The sequence below is a fragment of the Piliocolobus tephrosceles genome, chromosome 8 (genome assembly GCF_002776525.5).
Source record: "Piliocolobus tephrosceles isolate RC106 chromosome 8, ASM277652v3, whole genome shotgun sequence".
NCBI classification, from domain to species: domain Eukaryota; kingdom Metazoa; phylum Chordata; class Mammalia; order Primates; family Cercopithecidae; genus Piliocolobus; species Piliocolobus tephrosceles.
This window is the reverse complement of record NC_045441.1, coordinates 95604427-95632310: the sequence shown is the minus strand read 5'-3', so window position 1 is coordinate 95632310 and position 27884 is coordinate 95604427. Positions and strand designations below refer to the sequence as shown.

Sequence of the window (27884 nt, the reverse complement as noted above, 5' to 3'; positions counted from 1 at the left end):
GTGATCCGCCTGTCTTGGCCTCCCAAAGTGCTGGGATTACAGGCTTGAGCCACCGCGCCCGGCCATCACCTGTTCATTCTTTAACACACTCTTCAACTCTACTGGGTCTTCCCATTCTCTTTTTTTATTGACCTTTAAAAAGCAGCTTTATTGAGATATAATAAATTTATATTTATATTGAGATTAAATTTACCCACTTAAAGTGTACAGTTTCATGGTTTTGTATTTTTATAGAGTTGTGTGACCATCACCACAACCAACTTCAGAACATTTCCCTCACTCCTAAAATAACTCATGCCCATTAACAGTCACCCTTCATTTTCTCTCAACCTCCAGCCCTATGCAATTCTATTCACTTTTTGACAGTTAATTTCTAATATAATTTAATTTTTTGTTTGTTTTTGAGATGGAGTCTTGCTCTGCAGTCCAGGCTGGAGTGCAGTGGCGCCATCTTGGCTCACTACAACCACCGCCTCCTGGGTTCAAGTGATTCTCTTGCCTCAGCCACCCAAGTAGATGGGATTACAGGCACGTGCCACTGCACCTGGCTAATTTTTGTTTTTTTTTTGTTTTTTTTTTTTGTAGAGATGGGGTTTCACCATGTTGGCCAGGCTGGTGTCGAACTCCTGAGCTCAAGTGATCCACCCGCCTTGGCCTCCCAAAGTGCTGGGATTACAGGCGTGAGACACTGCGCCCAGCTGACAGAATTAATTTCTCTCTCTCCTGAGCTACATACGGTCTCAGTACTTCAACACAGATCCTTCACACTGTGTATAACACTTACGTTTACATATATATCTCCTGTTTTAGAACTGAGCACTTTGAAAATCCTACTTTAGTAATTTTTCCCCATGAAATCCATCCCCCTATTTCCACAGTAAAACATCTTTTCAAAACATGGAAGGCATTATACACAAATAGAATGTGTACAGAAAAATGTTAAGACCCTCAGAACTCCTCCACTCTTTGCCTCAATACACAGATTCAGCATTTAAATTAGTTGTTTAATCCCTGACCAGCAGAACATAAAGAACCACCCATAAAGAAACTAAGCATCTTCTCAGTGGCTTGTACTTTAATATAAATAAGCTGTTTCTTTATGTTCAAAAGTGCCCTTAAGGGTCATCCACAAGAAATGGAGGCATAGACAGACATGTCAAAGATCACATCAGAGAAAAAATGTTCTACTTTCTCTGGTTGCACTCTTTTTCCACTAGCAAAGTGAACGTGGGCTCCTTCATGAAGAAAGATTTTAAATCTTGACTACTACATTCTCCAGATGTCTGCCTGTGGTTATAATGAAGTTGTTTGTCAAGTGGATTTACTCTTTCTGTGGATGTTTTAGCACCTACTGTGTTAAATATGTTCTGCTAGGTGTTGGAGGGAATTAAAAAATGAATCATTTTTCAGTTCTTGTCCTCAGGGAGCTTCAGTTCTGTATTTGAGTAAAATATCAGATTCTTTGAGTTTGGCCCTCTAATAGGGAAGTCAAAACAATGCCATCTGCATTGAATTTGTGAACATCAAAGTCTCGTCCAATTTTGGAGTCTAATATTATACAGGGCCGATAATTTTATCCAGCTACATTTTACTATTGTTTTTCCCTTTGAGACGTAGACTGGGACACAGGCTTACATTTACGGAGTTGAGCAACATTCATTCAAAGAGCTTTGATTTCTAAGCTTGTCTTATGAAATATATTACATTCAGAAGGATTTGAGTACATTGAGGACAAATTCATAAGCCATTCTGCAATGTAGGTACTCAGTTTTTGCATTTATGTGTTCAAACATTTGGGGATTAAATCCTGAGTTCTTTTTAAGTACTAAGAATGGGAGTGGTCTAAATTTGTTTGGATGTTCAAGCTTTTTCAGACAGGAAAATGTAGAGAATGCATTACCTCCTCATCTCAATCTGAGAATGGGAGTGGTCTAATTTTGTTTGGATGTCCAAGCTTCTTTAGACAGGAAAATGCAGAGAATGGATTGCCTCCTCATCTCAAACAGAAAGTCAGATTTCTTTGTGGTACATAAAGCTACTCCACCTTCCTCTTCCTGATCCCCACATTTTCATCTTCTTTGAGGCTGGCTGCCTCTCTGAGGGTGTTTAAGCCAGCTGTTTCTCCTCTCCTTGCCTCATCTCATTTGCATTTTGCCAAGGCCTTTCAACATGTGTATAATCACTTTGATACTTGATTGGCATGCTGAACGTTTTCAAAGACAGATTTTATTTGTATTAAAATACAGTGCCACACATTATGGTTAGTCTCTCGATTCTTTTTGGAAAAATTGTACTGTACACATTTTATGTATCCACACCTATTCAAATCCTTCATTTTGGTGATGGGGCATCTAGAAAAAATGCTGACAGCTTGAATACTGTAGTTAAGACTAGTGTTTATCAAAAGCTCTGCACTGGCCTCTCATGCAGCATGGGTGCATAGAACCTTCCCTATAGCAGAATCACATAGATTTACAGCTTTCAAATAGAATCTTGTGTTCTCTTTAAGGCATGGTTTGCTGCCCCTGTAAATCAACCAATTCCTATCTGAGTGTGACGGATGCTCTGACCTGCAAGATTTTATTATTTTAAAAATCCATGACTACTGGAAATAGTAATGAATGGAATGTTAAACCTCAGTGATCCTGCTGAAAATAAACCTTTACTATCTTTAGTGGTGTTAGGAGTGGCCATATTTCTGATGCAGAATTCTTCTCAGAACCACATCTTCTAGCCTAGTGATGATTTAAATCTCTTCCAGACAGATAGATGCAACAGTCTATTCTTTACGGGACTGAGGTAGTGTCAAACATTGCATACACCACTAATACTTAAACTGGCTGCCCTGTTGATGTTCCCGGGGAGATTCATCAATCATTAAATACAAACCTGTTGCTACTCATTGTATTTTCTGTAGTGTTACCTATACAAAAAGCAGCTTGTTGCAATCAATGCTTGCAATTCATCTGGTCTTGTAAATTTCATTGTAGAATCTGTGCTTGAAACCTCTGTTTTTCTATCTCTCTTATTTCATGGTCACAGTACTTACTCTCTTACTTCAGTTTTCAGCTTTCTGGGGGAAGGCTGCTTGAATCTTTGAGATCCTCCCCCACCCTAACCCCAACATTGAATCTCCTGCCCAACTGGTATGTAGCCTATATTTTATTTTAGCCGTCTCAAACTTACCATATATCTGTTGAAAATCTGTTCAGCTATTTAAAATATTTAGTTAACAGAACCACAGAAGCTTAATTACACATACACACATCTATGTATAAATGTATATGTGTATAAATATGGACTGTTACTAAAGTTCCACTGTTGAGAGTGTTTACTATTCCTGTCTTTCAGAATAATTTTAATAAGTTTAAAATGGATGAGTTTTTAATTGCTTTCCTGCATATGAAGAGTCAGAAGTGTTTGACACTTTGACATTTGAGCTCAAATTTCTTGTGACAGAGTTGAACTTGCATGGGTTCACATTTTAATGAAGTGTCATTGTGATGGAATGAGACTTGATTTCCAAGGAAACGGAAAAGGAGGGAGTAATGATGCTTTGAGCAAAAGCATTGGCTTCTATTTAATTTCATTTCAACCTAATAGCCGATAAAGAATATGAAGAAAGCAACTCTTGCATGTAGTTTTTTCTGGAACAGGAAGAGGGATAATAGAAAGATAATAGGGAAATTGCAAAGCCTGATACAATTTGATAAGCGTCTCCCCTCTGTTTTTCATGCAGGATGAATCAATGAGACACATTTCTGAGGGCTGCCCGGGGGTCCTGTATCTCAATCTGTCTAACACAACTATCACCAACAGGACGATGCGACTCCTGCCGAGGTAATGTTGGTGTTATTTGTATGACACTGAAAATAATTGTGCTCCCAAAGTCTCTGGCTTGCTCTAGCATTCTGCAAAGGCAGTGCTCCCTTTATCAACACCCCACCACTGTGGCACTGCTATTCTTGTAAGAGGATGGCTGCTTTCAAGTCCCTAAGCTAGTGCCTAAACTGGTCTGCCTTGACTAGCATTTTTGTCACTCTTGCAGCAGTGTGCCCAGTAGCTTGAGTTAGACTTTGCCTGTTTCTTTCTGGTCCCCCATCCTGGGCATTTGAGCTCTCTGACCCTTACATTCCAGTCTGGTGTCTGGGACCTTTTTTTTTTTTTTTTGAGACAGAGTCTTGCTCTGTCGCCCAGGCTGGAGTGCAGTGGCATGATCTCAGCTCATGGCAACCTCCGCCTCCCAGGTTCAAGCGATTCTCCTGCCTCAGCCTCCCACGTAGTTGGGATTACAGGTGCCCACCACCATGCCCGGCTCATTTTTGTATTTTTAGTAGAGATGGGGTTTCTCCATGTTGGTCAGGATGGTCTCAAACTCCTGACTTCAGGTGATCCACCCTCCTGGGCCTCCCAAAGTGCTGGAATTACAGGTGTGAGCCACCACACCCAGCGGACCTCTTTATAATAGAATGCCAACATCCTGATTACCAAACTTTGAACACATTTGTCCCAGATTCCCATGCTCTGGCTACCTGTTGAGATTCCCATCACCTCTAAGGAGCTTGACACTGGTTATTTTTTACTGTTTATGGAGTGTTGACAACATTGGACATGAATATTGCTTCTCTTTTTTGGAGGAGAAGGGACAGAATAACTAAAAAGTTGACAGAATATTCAAATTCATCAAAAATTTTTCTTTTTAGTTTGTTTTCAAACAAGGTCTTACTCTGTCACCCAGGCTGCAGTGCAGTGGCACAATCATGGCTCACGGCAGCCTCAGTTTCCTGGGTTTAAACAATTCTCCCACCTCAGCCTCCTGAGTAGCTGGGACTACAGGAGCATGCCACCATGCTCATCTAGTTTTTGTATTTTTCTGTAGAGATGGGGTTTCACCATGTTGCCCAGGCTGGTCTCAAACTCCTGGGCTCAAGTGATCTGTCCACCTGGGCCTCCCAAAGTGCTGGCATGAGCCACCATGCCTGGCCCAATTATTCTTTATTTTCATTACAGTAAGGCCAGTCAGGAAGGGTATATGATCACACGAGGAGAGATTCAAATTTGACTTTGGGAAAACATTTCTCAAACTACTGTGAAAGAATGAACTATTTTTGAGAACACAGCTTTTTAAAGCTCCTTTGAAAAATAACAGTGATGAGACATTTAAAAAAGCTTACACAGAAAATTCTGGGTGATAATTTTCTTTATCTTCTGACTTTAACCATTTTCTGCAAATGTGCCAGCTTAAGAAGTGGCACCATATTTTCTATTTATCCCACTAATTAAGCTGCCACAGTTTTTTAGTCAAATCTATAAAGTTTTCCCTTTGAAATTTCTGCTGATGCTCTTAAACATAGAGAGTCTTCCTCCTGTCAAGCATTTAATATACATTTGCTTATTTTTCTGTGTTCATGTATTTTTACTTAGATATATAATCAATCTGTAATTAATCGTGGTAGATGAATGAAGCGATGATCTAAATCAGGGGTCAGCAAACTACAACCCATGTGGCCCAAGGCCTAGTTTTTTGCAGTATATAAGCTAAGCATAGTTTTACTTTTTTTTTTTGAGATGGAGTTTTGCTCTTGTTGCCCAGGCTGGAGTGCATTGGCACGATCTCAGCTCACCACAACCTTTGCCTCCCAGGTTCAAGCGTTTCTCCTGCCTCAGCCTCCCAAGTAGCTAGGATTACAGGCACGTGCCACCACACCCGGCTAATTTTGTATTTTTAGTAGAGAGGTGTTTCTCTGTGTTGGTCAGGTTGGCCTCAAACTCCTGACCTCAGGTGATCCACCCTCCTCAGCCTCCCAACGTGCTGGGATTACAGGCATGAACCACTGCGCCCAGCCTAGTTTTACATTTTAAATATTGTTAAATAAGTAACCAATTATTTCAGCATCATTTATTGAATAAAATTTTTATCAAGTGATGTGTGATTCTTTCTTATATATCTAAAATTCTTTCTATTTATTTATTCTTTTTGAGATGGAGTCTTGCTCTGTCGCCCAGACTGGAGTACAGTAGCGCAATCTTGGCTCACTGCAACCTCTGCCTCCCAGGTTCAAAGAGATTCTCCTGCCTCAGCCTCCCGAGTAGCTGGGATTATAGGCGCCCACCACCACACCTGGCTAAGTTTTTTGTATTTTTAGTAGAGACGGGGTTTCACCATATTGGTCAGGCTGGTCTTGAACTCCTGACCTCATGATCCGCCTACCTTAGCCTCCGAAAGTGCTGGGATTACAGGGATGAGCCACTGCGCCCAGCCCTAAAATTCTTATACAGGCAAGAAATACTTAAAACTCATTACTTTCTAATATTTTTCTGCAGGTGACTTTACCTGTGTTCTTGTAGTTATTTATGTCCATTGTATCTCTCGGTGAAAATACTGCAGAATGGAGTGCTACTGCACATTTCTTCCCAACTCCGTGTTTGGTGACCTCTCACTGATAGCTTGGAATTGGCCAATATGGAAGTATTCTGTACCATGGAAAACATCAAACACTACAAATCGGGGCTTGATTTATTGTTCAGTTGATTGTTTAGACTTAAAGTGATAGAGAACACAATTAATGAAGCAAATTAAATTTAAAAGTAGTTCATGTCTGTAGCCACAACATTGTGAAATAGCACAAAATATTGAGGAAATACTCTCTCAATACTTGAAAACTATTCTTTGATTTAGCAAAGAAACTCACATCATTAACAAGCAGATTTTGGACATACCTCTTTGACATATATCACTTGTGTCTTAATGTTAATAACATAATTCATATTGGAACTGTAATCATTCTTCAAGTTCAACCACTGGTTGGCTGGCTACATTTATAAGAGTTTCATTGACAAAAGTCAATGAAAACATTGTGTGAGAATTGATTGACTACGTGGAATTAACAGTAAAGAATATTGTATATTTTATCATTTGTAAGTTGCATACTACACATCCTTTATATCTGCAAAATAGTAAAATACAAAATTTAATGCACATACATTTATATGCATACTTTTTTTGGAAAGCCAGTTGTTAGATACTTATCAGTAAACCAATAATTAGACTAGGAGCTAATTTATATTTTTGCATTTGCATGATTTGATTTCTCTCCTTTTAAAAGTAAAAAAAAAAATATGGTCATGAAATGACTTCTAAATGAGAATTTGGGAAAAGTTTGTGTAATTTGTTAAGTATTGTTTTAGCTTTCTAAACCAGTTATTCTATATTTGCTTTCCTCTTTCACTCAGTAATGTTTATTTATTTATTTAAATTTTTTTTTTTTTTTTTTTTTTGAGACAGAGTCTTCCTCTATAGCCCAGGCTGGAATGCAGCAGCACGTCCTCAGCTCACTGCAACCTCTGCCTCATGGGCTCAAGCAGGTCTCCTGCCTCAGCCTCCCAAGTAACTGGGATTACAGGCATGTGCCACCGCACCCCGCTAATTTTTGAATTTTAGTAGAGACGAGGTTTCATCATGTTGGCCAGGCTGGTCTCAAACTCTTGACCTCAAGTGATCCACCCACCTTGGCCTCCCAAAGTGCCCTCTACTTCTCCCTTGAACTTGACACCCCTTCACACCTACTCCCCTGTATGAACACACATGGTATTTGTGGTTTTCGCTAATCATTTAACTTTCTTTTTAATATGGGATTGTAGTGTTTGCACTCAATATTGTAATTATATTTATAATGAGTATGTAGTCTTAACTCTAGGCCATGCATTGATGATCTTTTTTCTCATAACTTACTTATTCTTTAGCCTTGATTTTGATTTATCTGATGATAACTGGAAGTATAATTTTAAAAATCTTTCTTCAGTAAAGATGCATGAGAGTCAGATATTTTAGCCATTGATCTCTGAAAATGACTATTATCTTGGAGGATGAACAGAAACTTCTCTTCATGTATAGTTCTTGAATCATGTTCTGTATTTTATCTTTAAAACCCTAATGTTTTAGATATTGGTCAATAAACTTTGATATTTCAGTTTGCAGAAAGTCTGAAGCTAGCATGTTTTTTGTTCCTTTGTTGGTAACCTGTTTTTTCCTGCTAAGATGCTTGCAAGACTTTCCTTTTCTCTGAGAAACTGAGGACATTCCCAACCTTAATTGTGTTCCTTCAATTAATTTTTCCTGGTACATTTTAAACCTTTTGAACACTGAAACGTATTTTTTCTCAGCTAGGGAAGGCATTTTTCTTCTTAATGCTTCTATCCATTGTTCAGAGTTTATCATAAGAATCTCCTTGTATTTTTTTTTTTTTTTTTTTTTTTTGAGGCGGAGTCTCGCTCTGTCGCCCGGACTGGAGTGCAGTGGCCGGATCTCAGCTCACTGCAAGCTCTGCCTCCCGGGTTTAGGCCATTCTCCTGCCTCAGCCTCTGGAGTAGCTGGGACTACAGGCGCCCGCCACCTCGCCCGGCTAGTTTTTGTATTTTTCGTAGAGACGGGGTTTCACCGTGTTAGCCAGGATGGTCTCGATCTCCTGACCTCGTGATCCGCCCGTCTCGGCCTCCCAAAGTGCTGGGATTACAGGCTTGAGCCACCGCGCCCGGCTCCTTGTATTTTTAGATCCGATTTTATTCCTGTGCCTCAAAGTTGTCTCTTTCATCATTTTTATCTCTATATGCCTTTCCATTAGCATCGTGCCTTCTCTATAGCAGTAATTCTTGAAATATATTTCAGGAACAGCGGTATTCTTGTAAATGCTTAACTGGTTGGTGGCAAGGGTGAGTAGAAGCACCAATTCCTAGTGTTTACTGATTTCTGTGGTATAAATAATTCCACCGTGGCTGATTTTAAGCTATCAACACAATGTCACTGAATGTGGAGTTGGGAAAAGTTGCTAACAATTGACTCCCATGAGCTGGTGCAAGCTGACTCCAGTGACCCTGAGGTTTCTCTAACACTGTTTCAGGAATTCCTTAAGGTCCTCCAGTCCTGTAATATTGAATACCATTCAGTACTTTCTTTAGGTATTCTGTACTGTGATATGTAAATATGTATATATATGTGTGTATATATATGAATATATGTACATGTATGTATGTGCATAAAAATGTATGTATGTGCGTAAAAGAGTATTATACAATCCATAAATCATAGGTGAAAATCTGAACTTACAAAGTAGATGATTTGGGAGTCTTTTTTTTGTTTCGTTTTGTTTATAGACAGGGCCTTGCTCTTTCACTCAGGCTACAATATAGTGTGATGATAGCTCACTGCAGCCTCAAACTTCTGGGCACATCCAGCTAAATTTTAAAAAATTTGTGTAAAGACAAGATCTCACTATGTTCCCCAGGCTGGTCTCAAACTTATGGCCTCAAGCAGTCCTCTTGCCTCAGCTTCCCAAAGTGCTGGGGTTATAGGCATGATCCACTCTGCCTGACCCAGGGTGTGTTTATATCATATTACAAATTATTTTTAACTTAAAACATATTTATTTTCAATCATACATTGAAATAGCTTTTTTTTCTCCTTAGATTTGAAGGTAATATGACAGCTATGCATATATTTTTAGGGACATTCATTTTACAAATGAAGTTATACCTTTAGTAGGCAATAGATAGAAAAGTAGGACCCAAAATAAGAATTTTGTTTGACTTTTCCTTCTAGTTCTTGCCATTGAGAGAATATTCAGAATAGATACTACTTGATACTGATTTTTTTGTCATGGAAAAAAGTATACTAACTTATCTATGATAAAAATACATTTCATAATGATTCTCTGTTTTTGCTGTTTTCCATTGTTTCAAATATGCTTGGATACGCAAAAATGTTCTTGAAACTGCAAATAACCAGAGAAATGTTGGTTGTTTCTGCTGTCATTCTCTCTTCATTGCCTTTAGTATTTCTTTCCAAAAAAAGTACTTGCCAAAAGAAAAATGTAATTTGTTTGTCCTTGGCAACAGTGATTTGCCAGCTTTTTGAATATTTTTTTCTCACTTCTTTGGGGACTTGCTCAGTTCTCTAAAGTTGAAAATGAGGGCTGCCTAAAGCTCATGCCCATTCCAGGAAATTTGTTGCCTCTAAATGTTTCCAGAATTAAACACTTTCTATTTATTCCTAGCGTCACAACCTAGGTGGCACTCTCAGCACCTCATCTGGCACAATATCCTGGTGGTGCTGCCTCTGGTCTCTTCTCCCTTCAATCTGCTGTGTCTCATGCTCCAAGAAGTGTCATCCTGGAACAATCTTCTTATCATGTCTTTGACATGCTTAAGGTCTAGGTTCATCCCTCACTCTCTGTTAACATTGTCCAATCAAACTTCTCTGCCTAGGTTTCCCAAGAGAAGCCCTTAACTCCAGTCATCTGATTGCTGCATGCTTCACATTCTCTATAGCTGCAGTGCCTTTCTCCTTCTCATGGCTAATCCACAGCCTTCACACCTTAAGTCTCGCCATCTACCAGAAATCCACAGTGATTTTTCCTTTGCCTGAATTCTAATAACAACATTCATTCACTTGTTCACCATGTATTGATCAACTAGTATGTGCAAGGTGTTCTGGGCATGCAGTACTGAGTAAAGCTATTATGATCTCTGCTCTTTAATTGAGTCTTAAATGCTAGAGTGAAGTAGTATCCAATTTTTCTTTATATAGATGAACTGACCTTTCAGTTGGTTTGGAAATTTCTTATTGTCAGGGACTATCATGATCTATAGTCTCAGCAGTGCCCATCAAAGTGGGGCAGACAGAGTAAGCTGTTGTCTTGACTGGACAACTTCAAGGTCTACCCTGTAAATAGAAGGCCAGATCACTCCATTTAGGTTTTCTGCAGAATTCTATTACTTGAAATGCCTCTGTGAAACCAAAGAGGCCAACACTCAACTCAAAAGAATCCACATGCAAATTCCCTCTTTTACAGACTAGGTCTTGTCTTGGTGATTTATTTAGAGAAATTTTTATTTAAATACATAATTTTCCATTCATCTTAGTAGTAAGTCCTTCAGGTGTTAGAAATCTAACACAAATGACTTCAATTCTTTAATGGAAAAAAGCCAAAAGAGAGGAGAAAAAAACATTTATAGTTTCTATAATAATTGTAATTTCTCTAAAGATTATAGTAATAGCAGAAAAATAAATAAATCACAAAGAGAGAACTCACAGCCCCCAATAAGAAACGGTTATCAAACAATTAGAAAAAGATAAAAACAAGCTGTAAACATTGCCTCAAAGCGGAATTAGAATTACCAAGTGTTCTGTGGGCTGGGAAAATGATGAATCAGATCTTACTCATGCAGGGGACACGTGTCTTTGCCAAAATTCAGAATAAAGAGCATCAGTATTGCACAAAATTTGCCACCTGTGATTTTGCTGTCAACTGACACTTTTCCCATCCCTAGCAGCTTTAAGTCTGCAGAACTGTAAATCCTTAGAAAGGCCTACAGGGCCACTCAAGATTCCTGAGCTTTGCCTTCAAACTCCCATGAGGTTCCACTTTGAAAAGAGCTATCCAGGGACTTTCAGTCCAGGAGTCACTTAGTCTAATGAACAGCCTCTTTTATTTAAACCAGAGGTTCTTAGCTGGGGAGCAGTGGATTCCCCCAAGAGGATCAGGGATAGAATTCAGGAGCTCCATGAATTTTAATGGGGGATATAAAAAAACTCATCTCGGCTAGGCACAGTGGCTCATGTCTGTAATCCCAGCACTTTGGGAGGCTGAGGTGGGTGGATCACCTGAGGTCAGGAGTTTGAGACCAGTCTGGCCAACATGGTGAAACCCTGTTTCTAATAAAAATACAAAAAAAAATTAGCCGGGCGTGGTGGCGGGTACCTGTAATCCCAGCTACTCGGGAGGCTGAGGCGGGAGAATCACTGAGTCTGGGAGGTGGAGGTTGCAGTGAGCCGAGATCACGCCATTGCACTCCAGCCTGGGTAACAGAGCGAGACTCTATCTCAAAAAAAAAAAAAAAAAAGAAAAAAGAAGAAACTCATCTCTACTTTCATTAAGCTGTAATTGAAATGTAGGTAAAAACTACAGAAGTGTTAGCAGTCTCTGGAACATTTTTACTCATATAAATGAAAAATATATTCTTATCACATTTCAATTGTTATAAGTATTTCAAAATATCACAGATACTTCACAATCACAGCAGTTACTAGAACTGCCACAAAATCTTATTTAATATGTTAATAAAGAAGCACATATATTAGTATTCCACTCTTTTTTATTTGATAATTATATATTTCAATATAATTGACTGTTTTTGTAATCTTATATATTTTATTTTATGCATTTAAAAACATTATGTCAAGAAAGGGGTCCAGAGACCTCAGCTGACTGCCAAAAGCCAAAGGTTTCTGTGACATTAAAAGTTAAGAGCTCCTAGCTCAATTCTCGTTTTTGATATTTGTTAACTGATCACATGGATTTAAAGAAATTGAATATAGGTGTAGATCGGCGTATAGATTCAATGTGAAATCCTTCAAACTCTTGAAATTATTGTATGCACCACTCTTGGAGATAAGTATCCATTTCATTAAATGGAAGAATAATACAAACTCCATAAAAATAGTTAATGGGTTACTATCATTTCACATAGTAGTAGCAATAATATTACATATAGTTTTAAATCTTCTACTATGTCCCTGCAGATTTTGATTGTTAAAATCACCCTGAAGATAATACTGTTATTTCTGTGTTCTCATTTAATCATCACACCTTTAAAGGGAACAAGCAGATCAGATTATATCCATGTTCCAGATGAGAAAACTGAGGTTTAGGAAAGCTGGAGGCCCCACAGTTGATCAGCGTAAAAAAAAAAAAAAAAAAAAAAAAAAAAAAAAAAAGATAGTATTTTAATCTCCACTTAACAAATGAGAAAACAATCTCTGAGAGGTTAGGGAGGTTGCAGTTAAGTTTCAGGGCTTGGATTTACATCTCGTTTGGCCAGATTCAAAAACCTTGTGTATTTTGCATTGTGTCATGCTGCCTGCCTCACAACTCCTTTCTACAGATTATGGAGCTGAAGGATTGCTAGAAATGACACCCTGGTGCGCCTCTCCCTACCCCAAGAAAATTGTACTCAATTGAATCACAGGGTGTACTCAAGGGAGAGGAAGATAATGCATTTCCAAAACTTTAGCACAGCTCAGTCCACTCCACAGCCCCAAGAGAGGGGGCGTGTCTTTGGGATATTAGCACCGCTTTCTCCTTCAGGCCCTGCCCACCTAGTCACTGGTGAATCCAAAACCTTCCCCCTTGCTCTGTCAAATCTCACGTACACAGCCTTTCCCAGATCGGGACTTGTGTTCTGAATCAAGTAATTTGCTATGGAATGCAAATCATTATATCGTATAGATGTGCTTTTCAAAATCTGATTAATGGTCAGTGCTTGTATATCTTAGTTCCCATTTATGGGAAGGTAAACTTTATTCACCTGTGTGATTTTGAGAGGCAGAGAAGCATTTTCTCCTCACTTTTCATTCTTTTTGCTTTGTAATTTGCTATTAAGCTGTTGCAGATCACAAACTCAGAGCATGATTGCTAATTCCATTAGAAGACCAGGCAGTAGTGGGAGTCCTTGACCTCTTAAAAAGTGCCAGGCTTCCAAGCACAGTGGCTTATGCCTGTAATCCTAGCACTTTGGGAGGCCGAGGCGGGTGGATCACCTGAGGTCAGGAGTTCGAGGCCAGCCTGGCCAACATGGCGAAACCCCGTCTCTACTACAAAATACAAAAATTAGCCAGACGTGTTGGCACGCACCTGTAATCCCAGCTACTTGGGAGGCTGAGGCAGGAGAATCGCTTGAACCGGGGAGTTGGGGAAAGCAGGGAGGAGGTTGTAGTGAGCCGAGATCTCACCATTACACTCCAGCCTGGGCAACAAGAGCAAAACTCTGTCTCAAAAAAAAAAAAAAAAAAAAGTGCCAGGCTTCGGAGGGCTTGGAAAATTGTCCACAGAGTGTCCTCATACTGCGAGCCCTCGCGTAGTAGTACAGGCTCATCCTAACTACCCTCCTTTTTTCTGGAAGCTCTCATTTTGGTCATTGTGGTAATACCATATTTAATCTGTTTCAACTCCAGCAAGATTTATAGTCTCTGATGTTGCTTTTAATTCTTCTCATGTGTTGCCCACTTATTTGCAAACTGGTCTTCTTAATCCATGCTTAAACTCTGCATATCAATTAGTCTTTCTTTAACTATAATAATGAAACTGTTACAAAATCATGCATATCTAAACCTATTTTTAAAAATCATTTGCTAATCAGATCTATTTTAAGAGCATGGTTATGTTCAATTTTGCCTTCTGTCCCAAATCCTCACTCTCCTGTAACAGTCTCCATTTAAATGTTTACAAAGGATTTGTCCTTCTATATATTTTGCACATTATTTTGGTACTCCAGAGATAAAACCTAAAAGCAACAATAAACTCTGCAAATTTGGTTTCACTTCCAAACAATGTGATTGCCTCCCCCACCTCACACACACCAAAAAAGCTTTATCCCAGTCAACTTTCTTAAAAATCTAGGCAAATATTATTGCATTATTAGTACTTTCACTTGAAATGTATTACAATTATGTGTTACTCTAGTCTCCTTTAATTAACAGGTAGAGAGTTAACAGTAAAGTTAAACGTTGAACATCTGCAAGAAGAAGAGTTGAATTTACAGTTTTCTTTGTCATAGTGGCTTAAGAAAGATTTGAGAGAACAACTGAAGTATAATACTTTCCTTGCTCTCTTTCTTGCCTTGTCTTTTCAGGCACTTCCACAACTTACAGAATCTTAGTTTGGCTTATTGCAGACGGTTCACAGACAAAGGCTTACAGTACCTGAACTTGGGGAATGGATGCCACAAGCTCATCTATCTGGACCTCTCCGGCTGCACCCAGGTTTGTCTTTCAGTCTTCTTTGCTGCGGTGTGTGAGGAAGTTCTCCAGAGAACGGGCTGCATTCAGCCCTCACGTTATACTAATGCTGTGCACGGACTGCAGCACACTTTTCAGAGGTTTTAAATTACATGGCCCCAGCTGCTGAAATTTTCCCCAGGATTGCTACTATAGGCTCTTGGCTTCCTTCCACTGGAGTGTCACACAGACAAACAGGCAGAGCTCATTGGATGAGGAAACGGACCACTTTTATGGAGATAGTCTGAGCACAATTCTAAAGCAGAATCCAAGTCCTGAAAACTCTGGAGTTGCTTCCAAGACACAAACAAAGGAGAGTGTTTTGAGGGAGAATTTTGCACGGGATTCCTGAAAAGTCAATTAACTCCCGCATGGGTTTTTTTTTTTTTTTTTTTGGGTAAAATGCTGCAAGTGATAAATAGGAAAAGAAAATACAACAAAAACTTGTAATTTTAAAAATTGCATTACACCCTTGGGCTGAATAACATGAAGATTTGAGATCTGCGTGGGAAAATATTTTAAGTTTGAGGGAACAGGACTTGGAAAGTTGGGCAGAAAATTGGGTAAAGTTGCGGAGGATAGGGCATGGCACTTTGGAAGTAGCTACTGCCTCATTGATAGTTTCTTCTGCTTTAATTTCAATAGATTTAAGCCATAATTCTTTTAACTTATTTTCTTCTGCCTTTCTGTGTATTTTATTAATTTGGTGTCATAGTATGTTCATTATTCTCTGAGAATAATATAATAGCACAGGTGAAAACTGACTGAAATACTGATAGTTATCATTTCTTGAGTCATTACCGTATGCCAAGCATTGTGTTGAGTGCTATACACAGATCAGATTTACTCCTGATACAATGCTGTGTGGTATGTATTTATTATGCTTATTTACAAATGAAGCGACCAAGGCTCAGGGTGGTTGAGTAAGTTGTCCAAGTTTGCACAGCTGATGAAAGCACGTGGTACTAATACAGTTTTAAGCATCTGTTGGTAGATACTGGGGCAGGCAGAGTCCCCTGGGAGAGCGGGAAATAAAAGGGCAGCATAGGTTTCCCCCCCAGGATTCTTGAATGGATGGAATTCTTACCTAGTCACCACCACTGACATCTTGTGGTATCCTGATGCACTGGGTGGTCTGGAGGGAGTAGGGGGCAAGGAGGGGAGGATTCTAAGTTAGGGCTATAAACATCTAACATTCATATCTGTTTAAAACTAATCTGCTGATGTGTAGCTTTTTAAACATCAACATCTACCATAACTTTATGACTGAGATGGCATTGACGTTCTCCTCAGCATGACTGAATTTTAGACTGGCTTCTTACTGACTCTAGGCCCTGACTTCTTGTTTTCTTGTTTCTTAGAACATTTGTTTTAGAAAACTTGTAAGTTCTTTCTCTGCCTCCTTTGAGGTTTCTTTTTAATAAAAGCTTCTTGACAGTTTTACAACTCAGGAAAGTCTTCCTCAAGGACCTGAGATCTATCCCTTTGATATATAATCATCAAAGAAGATATCTCTCAGTTCCTGTGGGTGGGTAGAAGCCTAACTTTGATGGGCACCAATTAGCAAATGCCAATGGCCTAATCCCAGAGAATAATATTTGCAAACTCAGGAACAACTTAATGTGCTTGACATATCCCACTGATAAGCCTCCCCCTTAAATATAAATCCTTCAGTACTTTTCTAACTTGCCCTTGTGCTTAAACCCTCCTCATGGTATGACTTACCTCCTTGTTCTTCTCAGTCTCTCAATTACCATGAGGCAATTATTGTAGCAATAGTGCACAAATGTACACCCAAGTGTCCTAAGGATAAATATTCTCAGACACAGTAAAGTTTAAATGAGAGGCTTCAAATCTATGAGCTACTGCCCAGATATGCATACAAAACACACATAATTGGAGGAGGTGGAGCAAGATGGTGGAACAAAAGGCTCCACCCATTGTTCCCCACCCAAGGACACCAAGTTAACAACTATCTACAGGGAAAAAACACCTTCATAATGTTTTAGGCTGGGCACGGTGGCTCATGCCTGTAGTCCTGGCATTTTGGGAGGCTGAGGTGGAAGGATCACTTAAGGCCAGGAGTTCAAGACCAGCCTGGGCAACACAGTGGGACCCATGTCTCTACCAGAAATGCAAAAACTTGGCTAGGCATGGTGGTGTATGCCTGTGGTTCCAGCTGCCCAGGAGGCTGAGGTGGGAGGATTGACTGAGCTTGGGAGGTTGAGGCTGCAGTGAGCTGTGATCCCACCACTGGGTTCCAGCCTGGGAGACAGAGTGAGACCTTGCCTCAAATAATTAAGTAAATGTGTTAATGCTTTTCTCTTGCACACCTGTATTTTGTTAGGAGTGTTGGCTGTCACCCTTATGGGTGAAAAAAGGCATCATACCTTTCCACCCCATAGTGGAAAGGACAGAGACCTCAGGTGTCTAATAGCTGCTTGGTGGTGGTAAGGGGCAAGGGAAGCAGTGCATGGGGATTCACGTGGTGTCTAACAAGGTGGAATCCAGCAGAGCATAGGCTATGTACAGTTGAGAGCCCGTGACAAACTGGAAAGCAGAGATTGGAGCCCGAGCCACCCTGAAGCACACACCACGCTGAGAGCTTTTCCTGGGCATCACATACAGCACTCCATGTGAATAAAGACCCCCCCTCCCCACAATGCACAAAGGAAAAAAAAAAGAAAAAGAAAAAACACCTTCATAAGAACCAAAAATCAGATGAGCACTCTTTGTACCTGGTTTTAACTTCATATGGCTGAGTCACTGAAGAGATAGAAACAGTAGTCCTGAATCGCCAGTGCCACACCTCCAGCATGGTGCAGAGAGCCTCTCCGGGCGCTGGGAAAGGGAAAATACAGCAATTGTGAGGCATTGAACTCAGTGCTGTCCTGTTGGATCAGAGAGGAAAACTGGACCAAACTCAGCTGATGCCCACCCACAGAGGGAGCATTTAACCCAGGCCTAGACACAGGGGAATTGCCAGTCCTAGCAGTCAGAACTTGAGTTCTGCAAACCTCACCACCGAGTGCTACAGTGCGCTGTGCCTCCAGGTAAACTTGAAAGGCAGTCTAGGCCATAAGGACTGTAACTCTTAGGCAAATCCTAGTGCTCAACTAGGCCCAGAGACAGTGGACTGAGGGATACATGACATACTGAGACACCAACTGGGGCAGCCAAGGGAGTACTGGCATCCCCCCTTCAACCAACCCCAAGCCTCACAGTTCATCGCTCCAAAAGAGACCCCTTCCTTTCCCTTGAGGAGAGGAGAGGAGAGGGAAGAATGAGGAGGACTTTCTCTTGCATTTTGGATACCAGCTCAGCCATGGCAGGATAGGGCACCAGTCAGAGTCATAAGGCCCTCGTTCCGGGTTCTAGCTCCCAAATGACATTTCTAGACACACCCTGGGCCAGAAGGGAACCTGCTGCCTTGAAGGAAGGGACCCAGTCTTGGCAGCATTCATCACCTGCTAACTGAAGAGCCCTTGGGCCCTGAATAATTAGCAGCAATACCCAGCTACTACATTGAGCGCCTTGGATGAGCCTCTATGACTTGTAGGCTTCAGGTGAGACTCAGCATATTACCAGCTAGGGTAGCTATGGGGCAAAACTCCTTCTGCTTAAGAGGGAAAAGCAGTGGGGACATCGTCTTGCACCTTAGATACCAGCATGGCCACAGGAGGATAGAGCACTGAGGCAGGTTCTTGGGGTCCCCGATTCCAGGACTTGACTCTTGTATGACAATTCTGGACCTGCCCTGGGCCAAAGGAGAGCCCACTGCCCTGAAGGGTGAGTCCCAGGCGAGGCAGCATTCACCACAAGCTGACTTAAGAGCCCTTGGGCCATAAGAGAAAATTATTGGTAGCCTGGCAATACTCTTCATGGCCTGGGGTGGTGGTGGCTACAAGGTAAGGCTCCTCTGCCTTCGGAAAGGGGAGGAAGAGTGGGAAGGACTGCATCCTATAGTTTGTATGCCAGCTCAGCTGCAGTGCAGTAGAACACCAAGTAGACTTCTAAGGTTTTTGACTCTAGTCCCTGATTCCCAGAGGGCACCTAAGGACTCACCTGGGGTCTGGGGGACCTCACGATCCTGAAGAGAAGGACATAGGCCTGGCTGGCCTTGCCACCTGCTGATTGTAGAGCCCCAGGGTCTTGAGCAAACAATGGCAGTAGCCAGGAAGTAGTTATGGCAGGCCTTGGGCAAGACCCAGTGCTGTGATAGCTTCAGGTCTGACCCAGTGCAGTCATAGTGGTGGAGGCCACAGGGGTGCTTGTTTCACTCTACCACCAGCTTTGGGTGGCTCAGAACAGAGAGAGAGACTCTGTTTGGGAAACAGAAGGGAAGAGAACAAGAGCCTCTGCCTGGTAATCCAGAGAATTCTTCCAGATCTTGTCTCAGACCATCAAGGTGGTACCTTGACAAGTGTGCAAGAACCACAGGATTACTGGGCTTGGGGTGCCCCCTAAAGCAGGTACAGCTTAGATTAGAACACTCAAATCCTTTCAAATATCTGGAAAGCCTTCCCAAGAAGGATGGCTACAAATAAGCCCAGGCAGTGAAGACTACAGTAAATACCTAACTCTTCAATGCTCAGATGCTGAAGAATACTGGCATCAATACTATCCAGGAAAACATGACCTTACCAAATGAACTAAATAAGGCACCAAGGGGCAATCCTGGAGAAACAGAGATATGTAATCGTTCAGACAGATAATTCAAAATAGCTATGTTGAGGAAACTCAAATGAATTCAAGATAACACAGAGAAGAAATTCAGAATTCTATCAGATAAATTTAACAAAGAGATTGAAATAATTAAAAAGAAATTCTGGAGCTGAAAAATGCAATTGGTGTATTGAATAATGCACCAGAGTCCTTTAATAGCAGAATTGATCAAACAGAAGGAAGAATTAGTGAGCTTAAAGACTATTTGAAAATACGCAGTCAGAGGAGACAAAAGAAAAAAGAATGAATCTTTATAGCAGCATGACTTATAATCCTTTGGGTATATACCCAGTAATGGGATGGCTGGGTCAAATGGTATTTCTAGTTCTAGATCCTTGAGGAGTTGCCACACTGTCTTTCACAATGGTTGAACTAGTTTACAGTCCCACCAACAGTATAAAAGTGTTCCTATTTCTCCACATCCTCTCCAGCACCTGTTGTTTCCTGACTTTTTAATGATCACCATTCTAACTAGTGTGAGATGGTATCTCATTGTGGTTTTGATTTGCGTTTCTCTGATGGCCAGTGATAATGAGAGTATTTTTTCATGTGTCTGTTGGCTGCATAAATGTCTTGTTTATTGCGGCAGTATTCACAATAGCAAAGACTTGGAACCAACCCAAATGTCCATCAGTGACAGATTGGATTAAGAAAATGTGGCACATGTACACCATGGAATACTCTGCAGCCATAAAAAAGGATGAGTTCATGTCCTTTGTAGGGACATGGATGAAGCTGGAAACCATCATTCTCAGCAAACTATCTCAAGGACAGAAAATCAAACACTACATGTTCTCCCTCATAGGTGGGAATTGAACAATGAGAACACTTGGACTCAGGGTGGGGAACATCACACACCAGGGTCTGTCGTGGGGTTGGGGGATGGGGGAAGGATAGCATTAGGAGATATACCTAATGTGAATGACGAGTTAACGGGTGCAGCACACCAACATGGCACATGTATACATATGTAACAAACCTGCACATTGTGCGCATGTACCCTAGAACTTAAAGTATAATAATAATAATTTAAAAAAAGAATGAAAAACAAGGAAGAACACCTACAGGATCTAGAAAATAGCTTCACAATGGCAAATCTAAGAATTATTGGTCTTAAGGAGGAGGTAGACAAAGAGATAGAGGTAGAAAGTTTATTCAAAGGGAAATAACACAGCCTGGCCAACATGGTGAAATGCTGTCTCTACTAAAAATATAAAAATTAGCCAGATGTGGTGGTGGGTGCCTGTAATCCCAGCTACTCGGGAAGCAAAGGCAAGAGAATTGCTTGAACCCAGGAGGTGGAGGTTGCAGTGAGCCAAGGTTGTGCCACTGCACTCCAGGCTGGGCAACAGAGTGAGACTCCGCCTCAAAAAACAAACAAACAAACAAAAACCAAAGGGATAATACCAGAGAACCTCCAGAAACCTAGAGAAAGATATCAATATCAAAGTACAAGAAGGTTACAGAAATCAAGCATATCTAACCCAAAGAAGACTACTTCAAGGCATTTAATAATGAAGGTCCCAAAGGTTAAGGACAAAGAAAGGATCCTAAAGGCACCAAGAGAAAAGAAACAAATAATGTACAATGGTGCTCCAATACATTTGGCAGCAAACTTTTCAGTGTAAACGTTACATGCCAGAAGAGAATGGCGTGACATATTTAAAATGCTGAAGGAAAAAACTTTTACCCTAGAATAGTATATCTGGTAAAAATATCCTTCAAACATGAATGAGAAATAAAGACTTTCCCAGACAAAAGCTGAGGGACTTCATCAACTGTCCTACAAGAAATGCTAAAGAGAGTACTTCAATCAGAAAGAAAAGCAAGGAATAAATAACCACCTGAAGTTGCAAAACTCACCAGTAATAGTAAGTACACAGAAAAGCACAGAATTGTATTATAACACTATAACTGTGGTGTGTAAACTACTCTTATCCTAAGTAGGAAGACTAAATGATTAACCAATTAAAAATAACTACAACAACTTTTCAAGACATAATCAGTACCATGAGATATAGTACCATGAGATATAAATAGAAACATCAAAAAGTTAAAAAGTGGGGCAGGGGGACAAAGTTAAAGCATAGTGATATGGTTTGGCTGTGTCCCGGCCCAAATCTCATCTTGAATTCCCATGTGTTGTGGGAGGTAATTGAATCATGGGGGCAGGTCTTTCCCATGCTATTCTCATGATAATGAGTAAGTCTCACAAGATCTGATGGTTGTATCAGGGGCTTCCGCTTTTGCATCTTTCTAATTTTTTTCTTGCTGCTACCATGTAAGAAATGCCTTTTGCCTCCCGCCATGATTCTGAGGCCTCCCCAGCCATTTGGAACTGTAAGTCCAATTAAACCTCTTTTTCTTCCCAGTTTCAGGTATGTCTTTATCAGCAGCATGAAAACGGACTAATACACATATAATTTTTATTAGTTTTTGTATGTTTATTTGTTTATGCAAACAGTGTTAAGTTGTTATCAGGTTAAAACAATGGGTTTATAGGCTAGTATTTGCAAGCCTTATGGTAACCTCAAGCTAAAAATCATACAGTAGATACACAAAAAAGTAAAAAGCAAGAAATTAAATAATATCACCAGAGAAAATTGCCTTCAGTTGAAGAAGACACGAAGGAGAGAAAGAAGAAAAAGACCACAAAACAACCAGAAGACAGATAACAATATAGCAGTAATAAGTAAGTCCTTACTTATCAATAATAATATTGAATGTAAATGGACTAAACTCTCCAGTGAAAAGATATAGATTGGCTGAATGGATGAAAAAACAAGATACATTGATCTCTTGCCTACAAGAAACAGACTTCATCTATAAAGACTCACATGGACTGAAAATAAAAGAATGGAAAAAGATATTCCATGCCAATGAAAACCAAAAAAGAATGGGAGTCACTATACTTATATCAGACAAAATAGGTTTTAAGACCAAAACTATAAGAAGAGACAAAGAAGGTCACTATGTAATAATAAAGGAGCCAATTCAGCAAGAAGATATAACAATTTTAAATATATATGTACCCAACACTGGAGCACCCAGATATATAAAGCAAATATTAGTGCTGGAGAGAGATGGACCCCAATACAATAGTAGCTGGAAACGTCAACACCCCACTTTCAGCATTGGACAGATCTTCCAGACAGAAAAGCAACAAAGAAACATCAGACTTACTCTGTAATATAGACAAAATGGATCTGATAGATACTTACAGAACACCTCATCCAAGAGCTGTAGAATACACATTCTTTTCCTCAGCACATGGATCATTCTCAAGCATAGATCATATGTTAGTTCACAAAACAAATCTTAAAACATTCAAAAAAATCTGAAATAATATCAAGCATCCTCTCTGACTAAATGGAATAAAACTAGAAATTAATAGCAAGTAGAATTTTGAAAACTATACAAATACATGGAAGTTAAACAATATGCTCCTGAGTGACCAGTGGGTCAATGAAGAAATTAAGAAGGAAATTGAAAAATTTCTTGAAACAAATGATAATGGAAACACAACATACCAAAACCTATAGGATACAGCAAAAGCAATACTCACGGAAGTTTATAGCTATAAATGCCTACATCAGAAAAGAGGAAAAACTATAAATAAACAATCTAATGATGCATCTTAAAGAACTGGAAAAGCAAGAACAAACTAAACCCAAAATTATTAGAAGAAAAGAAATAAAGATCAGAGGAGAAGTAAATGAAACTGAAATGAAAAAACCAATACAAAAAGATCAATGAACTGACAAAAAAAAAGATCAATGAAACAAAAAGTGGGTTTTTGAAAAGTTGAACAAAATTGACAAACGTTTAGCAAGATTAAGAAAAAAAGAGAGAAGATCCAAATAAAATCAGAATGAAAACTGAGACATTACAACTGATACCTCAGAATTCAAAGGATCATTAGTGGCTACTATGACCAACTATATGCTAACAAATTTGAAAATCTGGAAGAAAGGAACAAATTCCTAGACACATACAAGCTACCAAGATTAAACTGAGAAGAACTCCAAAATCTGAACAGACCAATAATAAGTAATGAGATTGAAGCTGTAATAAAAAGTCTCCCAGTAAAGAAAAGCTTGGGACCTGATGGTTTCACTGCTGAATTCTACCAAACCTTTAAGGAAGAACTAATACCAATCCTACTCAAACTATTCTGAAAAGTAGAGGAAGAAAGAGTACTTCCAAAGTAATTATATGAGGCCAATATTATCCTGATACCAAAACCAGACAAAGATACAGCAAAAAATAAAAAATAAATAAATAAAAGAAAACTGAAGACAATATCTCTGATGAATATTGATGCAAAAATCCTCAAAAATATACTAGCAAACCAAATTCAACAATACATTAGAAAGAGCATTCAACATGACCAAGTGGGATTTATCCCTGGGATGCAAGGATGGTTCAACATATGCAAATCAATCAGTGTGACACATAGCATCAACAGAATGCAGGATAAAATCCATATAATCATTTCAGTTGATGCTGGAAAGCATTTGATCAAATTCAACATCTCAATGTAGCATTATGAAGCAGGAGAGAAAAAAATTTTAAAAAATTCAATATCCTTTCATGAGAAAGATCCTCAAAAAACTAGGGATAGAAGAAACATATCTCAACATAATAAAAACAATGTATGACAGGCCCACAGCTAGTATCATACTGAATAGGGAAAAACTGAAAGCCTTTCTTCTTAAGATCTGGAACATGATAAGGATGTCCACTGTCACTACTGTTATTCAGCATAGTACTGAAAGTCCTAGCTAGAGCAATCAGACAAGAAAAAGATATAAAGAACATCCAAATTGGAAAGGAAGAAGTCAAATTATCCTTGTTTGCAGATGATATGATCTTATATTTGGCAAATCCTAAGGTCTCCACAAGAAAACTATTAGAATTGATAAACAAATTAACTAAAGTCACAGGATAAAAAATTAACATACAAAAATTAGTAGCATTTCTATATACCAACAGAGAACAATGTGAAAAATAAAAATGTAAACCCATTTACAATAACCATACATTAAGTTAAATAACTAGGAATTAATGAAAAAAGGAAGTCAATAATGAAAACTATGAAACACTGATGAAATAAATTGAAGAGGACACCAAAAATTGGAAAAACATTCCGTGTTCATGGATTGGAAGAATTGATATTATTAAAATGTCCATACTACCCAAAGCAATCTACAGATTCAATGAAATCCCTATCAAAATACCAGTGACATTCTTCACAGAAATAGAAAAAACAATCCTAAAATTTATATGGAACCACAAAAGACCCAGCATAGCCAAAGCTACCCTAAGCAAAAAGAACAAAACTAGAAGAATCACGTTACCTGACTTCAAATTAACTGAGGTAAAGTAACCAAAACAACATGGCACTGACATGAAAACAGACACATAGACCAATAGAACAGAATAGAGAACCCAGAAACAAATCTATACACCAGCAGTGGACTCATTTTCAGCAAAGGTGCCAAGGACATACACTGAGGAAAAGACAGTCTCTTCAATAAATGGTGCTGGGAAAACTGGATATCCATATGCAGAAGAATAACACTATATACATAATGTATGCAAAAATCAAATAAAAATGGATTAAATACTTAAATCTAAGACCTCAGACTTTGAAACTACTACAAGAGAACACTGGAGAAAATCTCCAGGACATTGATCTGGGCAAAGATTTCTTGAGCAATACCCCACAAGCACAGGTAACCAAAGCAAACATGGACAACTGAGATCACGTCAAGTTGAAAAGCTTCTGCACAGCAAAGGATACAATCAATAAAGTGAAGAGACAACCCACAGAATGGGAGAAAATATTTGCAAACTACCCATCTGACAAGGAATTAAAAACCAAAATATATAAGGAGCTCAAACAACTCTATAGGAAAAATTCTAATAGTTCTATCAAAAAATGGGCAAAAGATGTAATAGACATTTCTCAAAGAAAACATACAAATGGCAAACAGGCATATGAAAAGGTGCTCAACATTATTGATCATCACAGAAATGCAAATCAAAACTACAATGAGATGTCATCTTACCCCAGTTAAAATGGCTTTTCTCCAAAAGTTAAATAATAACAAATGCTGGTGAGGATGTGGAGAAGAGAGAACCATAGTATGCTGGTGGTGGGAATGTAAATTAGTACAACCACTATGGAGAACAGTTTGGAGGCTCCTCAAAAAACTAAAAATTGAGCTATCATATGATGCAGCAATTCCACTGCTGGGTATATACCCCAAAGAAAGGAAATCAGTATATCAAAGAGAAATCTGCACCCCTATGTCTGTTGCACTGTTCACAACAGCTAAGATTTGCAAGCAGCCTGAGTGTCTATCAGCAGATGAATGAGATCTAGTCATTTGCAGTAACAGGGATGGAACTGGAGATCATTATGTCAGGCACAGAAAGAAAAACATCCCATATTCTCACTTATTTGTGAGATGTATTAAAAAATATTACATATTCTCACTTATCTGTGGGATCTAATAAAAATCAAAACAATTGAACTCATGGGCATAGAGAGTGGAAGGATGATTACCAGAGGCTGGGAAGAATAATGGGCTTTGAGGGTGAGGTGGAAATGGTTAATGGGTTATAAAAAAAAAAAAATAGAATAAGATCTACTATTTGATAGCATAGCAAGGTGACTATAGTCAATAATAACTTAATTGTACATTTTAAAAGAACTTGAGTGTAATTGGGTTGTTTGTAACTCAATGTATAAATGTTTAAGGGGATGGATACCACATTCTCCATAGTGTGCTTATTTCACATTGCATGCCTGTATCAAAACATTTCATGTACCCCATAAATATATACACCTACTATGTACCCACAAATATTAAAAACAAAATAAATACTGCAAAACACACATAATCTGTCTTTAAATTTTGAGCCAATATGTAAAATTTTGGAGTTTTCACAAAACATTCTGGATTTCAAGATTCTCTTTAAAAATAGGAAGAACTAGCCGAATTGGACCTGCGTTTCCATATGGCCACAATGGGCTGGAGCTAAGTCAGCCTCACTCCCTCCCTCGAGATGGACCACTGTTTGCCAGCCTCTCCTCCACTCAGTAAGGTCAGCACAAGCATTCACACCTGTACTGCTACCACTTAATTGCATTGCCTGCCTGGCCTCAGTAAGTATTTGAGTTTCTAGATGTGTAAAGAATTGAATTCCTTTCCTAATTACGTCTTAATTTGTAAGCCTCAAAACACAATGAAGTTAGTGTTTCACAATTATGCAAAACAATGTTAGTTTCTTTCATTCATCTCTTTTTCATTTCCATCTGTTCATTTAATAATTCAGTAGTATTTACCTCTAAGTGTCAGGCACTGTTTCAGGCACTAGAAATTGTGGAGTTTGAAACTGAGCCCCTTTAGGCCCAGTGAGAGTAAGAAATGGGTTTGTTGTGAAGCACAGGTATCTTAGTAATTGCTGCTGCTGTAGCTTCATGAAGAACCAGTGAAGTTTGAATGTTACTGCTGAGTGACTTATTAAGTCTTTTGAGGAGGCTCCATCTACCTCTCCAGCTCTGGGTGTAGTACAAAAATGGATTCATAGAAGGAAAACCGACAATTCATAGATTTTTAAGGTTTTCACCTCGAAGAGGTTCTCTCTTGGAAAGTAGAATCTATTTTCTTTTTATAAATTTGGAATGTTTTATTAGGAAGTTATATGTTAATATATGTGACCGAGAAAAAAGGTTTCAATAAAACAAAAAGCCTTGAGAATAGGAGCTTACACCTAAATGCTTTTGCATGCATTTCTTGAGTGCCTGATGCATACTGGGCACTGTGACGAATAAAACAGCCTCCATGTCCTTTAGGAGCTCTGGATTAACATAAACAAAATATATCATGGACTAAACTTTAATGCCAGCTGCTGTTGTCCAAAAACAGGAAAAATGTATTCATATGATATTGTGAAAGAACTTTAACTATACTTCTTTTTTTTTTTTTTATTATACTTTAAGTTCTAGGGTACATGTGCATAGCGTGCAGGTTTGTTACATATGTATACTTGTGCCATGTTGGTGTGCTGCACCCATCAACTCGTCAGCACCCATCAATTCATCATTTATCTCAGGTATAACTCCCAATGCAATCCCTCCCCCCTCCCCCCTCCCCATGATAGGCCCCGGTGTGTGATGTTCCCCTTCCCGAGTCCAAGTGATCTCATTGTTCAGTTCCCACCTATGAGTGAGAACATGCGGTGTTTGGTTTTCTGTTCTTGTGATAGTTTGCTAAGAATGATGGTTTCCAGCTGCATCCATGTCCCTACAAAGGAC

At 39.2% G+C, this 27884-nt stretch overlaps 1 protein-coding gene across 1 annotated transcript in view; it reads left to right on the top strand.

Annotated features, from left to right (window-relative positions):
• FBXL13 (F-box and leucine rich repeat protein 13) overlaps positions 1-27884 on the top strand; it is a 277980-nt gene that overhangs the window by 148830 nt on the left and 101266 nt on the right. Inside the window, exons 11-12 of the mRNA XM_023192514.2 lie at positions 3740-3840; positions 14686-14815. Coding sequence (XP_023048282.2) covers positions 3740-3840; positions 14686-14815 — 231 coding nt within the window. The remainder of the gene's footprint in view (positions 1-3739; positions 3841-14685; positions 14816-27884) is intronic.